General features: G+C 24.0%; 3 protein-coding genes across 3 annotated transcripts; 1 reads left to right on the top strand and 2 right to left on the bottom strand.

Moving 5' to 3' along the window:
- On the bottom strand, positions 1-708 carry VNE69_08196 (uncharacterized protein; the record flags this gene model as incomplete). The annotated part of the gene is made up of 1 exon (XM_065474517.1): positions 1-708. One exon carries the CDS (start codon positions 706-708, stop codon positions 1-3), a length of 708 nt encoding a protein of 235 aa, XP_065330589.1.
- Positions 709-3,874: 3,166 nt separating this feature from the next.
- On the bottom strand, positions 3,875-4,438 carry VNE69_08195 (FCP1 -like proteiny domain-containing protein; the record flags this gene model as incomplete). Its single annotated transcript, XM_065474516.1, has 1 exon — positions 3,875-4,438. The coding sequence occupies one exon, from the start codon at positions 4,436-4,438 to the stop codon at positions 3,875-3,877; it is 564 nt and encodes a 187-aa protein (XP_065330588.1).
- Positions 4,439-6,233: 1,795 nt separating this feature from the next.
- Positions 6,234-7,871, top strand: VNE69_08194 (uncharacterized protein; the record flags this gene model as incomplete). Its single annotated transcript, XM_065474515.1, has 1 exon — positions 6,234-7,871. The coding sequence occupies one exon, from the start codon at positions 6,234-6,236 to the stop codon at positions 7,869-7,871; it is 1,638 nt and encodes a 545-aa protein (XP_065330587.1).
- Between the last annotated feature and the right edge of the window lie 116 nt (positions 7,872-7,987).

Raw genomic sequence — 7,987 nt, 5'->3', positions numbered from 1 at the left:
TTATCCCCTACTTCCAACAAACGAGGTGTCCAATGGATTTTTTCTCTTACCAGAATACATCAGTTCACTATATAATTGTATAACATGCCATGGGCAAAATTCCTTCATCCTCACATCAATAAATCTATTAACAAGCTTTTGAATCTTTTTCATTTCATTGGCATCTTCAAATAAAGAATAAAAACTTAAATCAAAGATCAGATCATAACTATGATACGCTAAAAATTCAAAGAGATGACCAATAGGTCTCAATTTTATTTTAGCCGGCTGATTTGTCAGAAATTTTATTACAAATATTTTAAAATAATATCTTAAATTTTGAACGTACACATGTTTTTTCATATTCTTAGTTAGATTTATAATTTTAATAATATCTGTGTGTGATGTCAAAGCATCAAACACAACATCTAGTGATTTTAATATATTTTCCCATATAATTACATTATAAATTATTTTTTTTGGCTCGAATAAAAAATGTTCATAACATTCAAATATTTGCGTATTATCGAAATCATCATACCATAATTTATAGTTTTTAACAGTAACATTTTTATATTTTATATCAAATGGCAAAACGGATTGTTCCCTGTCGAAAATTGCATTTTTATAAATCATTCCATTGCTTTTATTTTGTGGACCAATGGCATTTAACGATCTTCCAATGAAATTGTAAGAATTACTTAATAACGAATAAAAAAATAAAAACATTATAGGGATGCAATTTTATCATTTAACTTTAAACTATTAAGAAAATTGCGTCTGATTTTCATAAAAAAATTGTATTTTCTTGACTTTATAAATAATAAATATTTATGAAAGTCAATTAGTGACATGTAACAACGTAGCGAATAAAATTACATCATATAAACAAAACGAAGATTTTATTAAGTAATATTATTTTCTAATGGTAGAACTCCATTATTCTAAAATTGGATTTGTAATGTTAAATAAATTTTTCTTATTAATGTTGAATTTTTAATGTTTTACTGTAAACAATTAGTGTTCTTGAGGCATTATCGAATTGCCTAAGCATGACGTTAAAAATTTTAAAAGTGTCAAAAATGAGCGCAAAAAAAAGATGCAAAAGATAACTAGAATAATTTATCATTTTTGGCATTATAAATCTAGAATACTTGTAAAATAATTTACTTTGCTAAACATTATCGTAAATATTAATTCGAATTGATTTTTAAAAAAATTTTAGTCCATGAAATATTGTGCTCAGTTATAGTCAAGTAAAAATTGTTTTTTTGAATTGTGATTGAGATCACATGTGAATTTTATTTAACACTTGTTGAAAATATTATAATGGGTTTCCTTACTTCTATTTATTATTTACTAGCGTATGCTTTCCCGTTTTGAAAACGGGATAAATGTGTTTGTTTTATAATATGTCCCGTCTCGGTAAATTTTGTGAAGTTTCCATTTTTGGCTGATTGAATTTGACAGAGTTTAGACATGATTTTTTAAAATACTTTTTAGTGACATATAAGAAAAAAACTTGATATAAAAACATTTAATAGTTATAATGAGATAATTTTAGGAACTTCTAAGCTCAATTTTTGACACTTACATGTAAGATCTTCATTGGTTATATGTTTTTGCAATTTTTCTAAAAGGGTTAAATAAATTCTAAAAAACGATTCTGACGATATTTTGGAACTGAGTTTTACAAAACAAAGAATTAAAATAAAAATGCATTAATATATAGTGTACGCACTTACGATAATCAAACGAAAGCATTAAATTCGAAAACACTATTTTAATAACACAATAAGCTCAAAACATATCGTTAAGAAATTTTAAAACTACAAAAAAGAGGGGTAAAAAATTAAATAAAATTCTTTTATATATATGATGACTAGCGTATGCTTTCCCGTTTTGAAAACGGGATTTGAATGTTTTGTTTTATAATATGTCGCTCCTCGGTGAATTTTGGTGAGTTTCTATTTCGGGATGATTGAATTTGATAGGAGGAAGACATCGTTTTCAAAAATACTTTTTAGTAACATATAAGGAGTTAAGTTAAGTTAGAAACACTTATGAATCATATTGAAATAATTTTGGGAACTTCTAAGCTCAAGTTTTGACAGTTTTATTCAACTTTTTTCTTTGGTTAATATTTTTGTGAATTTTTTCTAGAAGGGTTAAATAAATTCTAAAAAACGATTCTGACAATATTTTGGAACTGAGTTTTCTAAAAATAAGAATTAAAATGGAAATGTATTAACATACAGTACACACACCCATGATAGTCAAAATCATTCAATGAGTTTATATTTGATATTACAATAACACAATAAGCTATAATAAGAAGTTTAGATTTTACAAAACCACAAAAAAGAGGGGCAAAAAATTAAATAAAATTCTTTTATATATATGACTAGCTTATGCTTTCCCGTTTTGAAAACGGAATCTAAATGTTTAGTTTTTTAATATGTATTTCCCCTTTTATTGTTGTTAAGTTTCCATTTTGGGATGAATTTGAAAAGGAGGAAACATGATTTTCAAAAATACTTTTTAGTAACATATAAGGAGTAGTGTTGTTTTAAAACATTTAATAATCTCAATGAAATAATTTTGGGAACTTCTAAAGCTCAGTTTTTGACACTTACATTCAATTTCTTCTTCGTTATTTGTTTTTAAATTTTTTCCTGGAAGGGTTAAATAAATTCTAAAAAACGATTCTGACGATATTTTGGAACTGAGTTTTACAAAAAATTTATAAAAAACAAAAAAGTATTAACATATAGTATTCGCATCTATAATTATCAAATTGAAACATTAAATCTAAAAACACTATTTTTATAACTTAATAAGATCAAAATAAATAGTTTAGAAATTTCAAAGTCACAAAAAAGAGGGGTAAAAAATTAAATAAAATTCTTTTATATATATGATTTGGTTTTTGTGCTTTGAGCTTAATGATGAAATAAATCTGCTTTTAAATAAAATATAACTTATATAATATTCTTCAAATAAAAACTTATTTTATATTCATGTTAAATTAAATAATTTTAATTCGAAGTAGAGCAGTTATCTAGCTATTCATAATTTTCAAACATCTATTTCTATTTTAAATAACTAAATATTTTCTCATGCAGTTATTTCTCTATTTAAATTTGTTCTGTCTTCTATCAACCAACGTCATACATTGTGTACTATTTTCCGTTGTTAGAGACTAAATAGGCTAAAATTTAGTTATTGCGTCAACACTTCTCCCATGTTTTTCGTTTATTTGTGTAATTTAAATCGTTTTCACGTGTTTATATATTTTCTTTTCTATTTTTGACAAAAAAAAATATCTATAAGTGATAAAAAAAAGTCAAATCTGGCGCTAAAAATTTTTTCATTTACTTAATTGTTTTTTTTATTCTATTTGGTCAAAAAAAAATTTCAAATTATTTATAAAACAGATATAACACTTAATTTGTATTATAATCATTTAATTTGTTTGCGAAAAGAGTTAATATGCATATCGTAGCCTATCAAAAAGAGCAAATCATCTTTCGACAAGTGAACGTATTTGATTGGCTACTGTAACCTTTTAAAATCATTTCCAAAAGAGGGCATGGAAAATACAAGTAAACTGTTTGACAATGCATTCTATATGTAAGGGGACCAATTGTTCTATAAAATTAATAAATAATATATAAACAATTTATGTAAGATATATATTTCTTTCCATGTGAAACCATAATAAAAACTAGCCAATCATCTTTCGACAAATGGACGGTTTTGATTGACAACTAAATTATGTAAAATAATTTTAGAAGAAAAAATATTTGCCAAATAAAACATTAATATTTAAAAATAAATGTTTTAATCATTTAAACCGACCTAAATACTTATCTTTATTTGCAGTCTCGTTGTATTATTCCACAGCTAATGATTTTACAAAACATTTTGTCTGACAATCTATAAATTTATCCAGCTTTTTACATATATTGATGATTTCTTCATCATGTCCTAAATTTATTTCCTTTACGTGTATAAAGTTTTGACCATCAACATGTTTTTCGATATCATTGTCTATGAGTACACATTGTTCTAATTTTACATTAAAGTGCTTAGAAACTACTTCTAAATTTTTTATATTGTTTTTTGCTTTTATCTTTTCAGTAATAATACCCTCTTCACATTCCTCTTGTCCAAAATAGCCCAAATGAAAATTATACCCAATTTCTTCCAAGTAAGGAATCATCTTTTTGATATTATGTTTCATAGATGTAGACCAAAATACATAATTAATATTGTGTATCTCTAAAAATTTAACTAGTAAATCTGTAAGCGGTCTTTTCAACAAAATATGATTATTACAACTGTATGTATTGTTTTTCTGATTGTCAGTTAAACTGTCTAAAACATATTTATCAGTTTTTTTTATCTTAGAAATTAACGTATCATTTATATCAAAAACAAGTAGAAATCCTTCCATGGGTAAAATATTTCCAAATTTAAAAAACAAAACTAACTAAAGAATAAATTTAGACTCCAAAAAACCAAATGGCAATTTCATAAAATATTACACGTTTTTTAAATATATATTCTATTATGAATAAATAAAATGATTAATTTTTTGATCAGCATAACATTATATTAAGTGTGCCAATTATTTATTCCAAGTTTTTCCACCTTTCATAATTGCTTATTTTTTACTAATTGTAAATTTGAGTGGGGCTTAATAATGAATTCAGTAATTATTATTGTATGTACTCTGTGTTTAAATGCCCTTTACTGCTCTTTATCTTTGTAAAACCCAGTTCTAAAATATAGAAAGAATTGTTTTTTGGAATTTATTAACCCCTCTCCATCAAAATTTACAAAAAAATTTATCCATCTAAAAGTAGAAATTTATTGTTCTAAATGGTAATTTTCTATTCAATTTATAACTGTTTTACAATGAATTTCTTGGATATATGCGACTTAGGAATGGTTCCTTGAATAACTATCATCTTAATGTTTTATTAATATATGACTGAAACGGAAAAATAAAAGCTGTAAATAAATATTATAATCACTTTTCAAAATAAAAATTTGAAGCTAGTTCTAAAAAATTCTTATTTGATTTTTTACTCTTCTTTTTAGTAGCTTTTAATTTTCTAAATTGTTTATTTGTCTGTCTTTAATCAAACAAACGATGTAAATAGTATTTGTCTAGCTATACTAAGCCCGTCTCGTCTGTTGTGAGTCCTCTTAGCAATCAGTTTTGAAAAAATAATTTAAAAGATTAACTCTACGTTTTTTTGTTACTACAATAATATACTTTGTGAGACAAAGGTAATCTATAATTTCATATATTTAAGATTTAAAATCCATTTTTCGATTATTGCTGATAAACTTTGATGCTAAATTTTTAGTGGAATCATCTATTATAATTTTTTAAACCCCTCTTCCGTAAAATTGCAATACAATATAACCTTTTGAAAATAGAAAAATCATGAATTTCGCTAAAAATAGCGGCTAAATTTTAATTACATTTTAGTTTTTTTAAAATTTTTATTTTCTAATGTTTTTTGTATTGCTTTTTTTGTGTTTTTAAAAATTTTAACTTCAAAAACTGGCATAAAAAATATTTTAAACTCGTTTTTCTCAAAAGATCAGTAGTATATTGCAAAAAACCCGCGAAACATTTAGAAATAGAATATTGGATTTTAAAACGAAATTTAAATCAGACAAATGTACGTAATAAATTTTACAAATGTTATTGTATTATAAGAGAATAATTACACTATAGATATTAGAATATTTTGCACTTTTTGGTAAAATAAAAATCTTGATCATGGTTTTTAAATTCTTTTGCATAAATGACAATCCAAAGAAAATATTTTAATAGAGATAAAAAACACGTATCTCTCTTTTAACTTTTAGTTTAAGCTGGTATTAGACTACTTCAATAGTTTGATAATAATGAACAATTAAACTTATTGAATCTAAAAATATAATCTCAAAAATTCTACTTAATAATTTATTTATTGTTAAAATGAGCCATTTAGTTTACGGCAAGATAAAAAATTAATTTGCTTTTTCGAACGAGTAATTGTATTTTTATGATCTAAATCACTACTTTACTTTATCAAATCTATACTTATTTACAAAATTGATCAAAATAAAGGAAATAATGTATGAATTTCGAAAACCTATATAATAAATTTTTATCTTGATCGTTAAATTAAATTTTTAGTAAATGAACGAATTAACGTAAGTATAAATACCATTAAAAAATATCCCACATGATTAGTATTAAAGTTTTGCTCTGGATTTCAATGGTAAAGCCTGATCTAAGAAAAGAGATATATAATAATTTTAAAGACGAATTAGAAATTAAACTAGACATTGGTGATTTCATTACCATTGATAAAAATGAATTGCATGAACTAGAATATATTGAATTTGAAGAAACTCTTGATAGTTATATCATAAATTTTAAGACTACCATATCTGAGTTTGTGTTGGAAATTAGAAATGATAAATCTATATCGGATGTATCTAGTCAAATTTATAAAGAAATTAAAACTTATTATGGATTGTCTTCTTACCCTAGATTGTTGGTGTATAACCAAAATAATCTTCCGTTAAGTAAATCTATTAAAAAAATAATCAATACTTTGAAGACATTGAATAGGCATAGCAATAATGCTGCACCCAAAGATTACTGTTTTGATGATATTATTGAAAAGAGTAGTATGTTATATGACGCTATAATATTTATTATGAATAACATTGATGAAAATGCATATTTTAACGAATTACGTTATGTCAAAAAAGATAATACATTTTTTATTTATTTATTTTTCCATAATAATGATCTCCTTTACTATTTCGAAATTGATGTTAAAAACCTCAATTTGAGAAAAATTTTTCGTAATAAGGTACTAAAGTCTCTTAAAAATATCAACTTTAATCAAGAGATAATTAGATATGTTTTTAAATTATATGGCATCAATGAACTAAGTAATATCATCAATGAATTCCACTATAAACTTCAAAGATCAAATGATAGAGTATTAGTAGTATTTAATAAATATGGAAATACATCTGAAAAGGATTTAACTGAACATAATGCTCATATAATTAATGATGGTATGGGTTCGATGCATAAAAGTGTGTTATCAGAAGAAGGATTAAAAGAATTAAATAAAATTCATAATTATCTAGATACAATAATAATTAGAGAATTTGAGCATATAGAAATATTTTACCGACTGATTGAAAGTAATTGTCTCGTAGAAATGCTACTAGAAAGAATTTTGTTTAACACTGGTAAAGGACTAAATATATTCTTTATCAATTTTTGTCTGAATATTAATTTGTTGTGCAAAAATGATCTAATAGTTTTTAATGAGAATTCCTTCGTGAATCAAAATTCAGACAAGACTCTTTGCGTTAAAGATATAACTAAAAAGAAGAAAATACTACATAGAATTGTTGATTTTCTAACAAATTATAAATTTAGTAATAGCTATTTGATCAAAACCTGTCTATTTATTGAGGCAGAAACTATTTTAAATGAAAAAGAAGATTCAGGCAAAGAAGTATTTCAAATATTAAAAATTATTGGGAATATAGTTGGTCAAGAAAATATAGCAAATACCTTTTATTTAAGAAAAAAAGAATTTAAAACATATGATCTAATTACAATATTTGAGAACATGTTCTATCATAAGGGGCTTATTTTTCATTGTATTACACGTATGTGGGAGAAAATCTTTGAAACAATATCTTTTGTGATCGGAGTTGAAAACGTAGTAAATATTGAAGGATTTAATTTTAAATTTAATAATGAAAATAGAAATTGTTCTTTTGTTGACATCGATGAAGTAAATAAATATAGGAATGACTTATCAAGAAAACTTGGAAAACGAGTTTAAGAACTTGAACAATTGTATAAATACATTTGTTTTAAATTGTATATAAAACTGTTACATTAAATTTATAATTTTAAGTCATGTTCATTGAATGTTATGAATATATATTATTTATATTA

The sequence above is a fragment of the Vairimorpha necatrix genome, chromosome 8 (assembly GCF_036630325.1).
Source record: "Vairimorpha necatrix chromosome 8, complete sequence".
Taxonomy (NCBI): Eukaryota; Fungi; Microsporidia; family Nosematidae; genus Vairimorpha; species Vairimorpha necatrix.
Note: the sequence above shows the minus strand (reverse complement) of the source record. Positions and strands in the feature narration are given on the sequence as shown.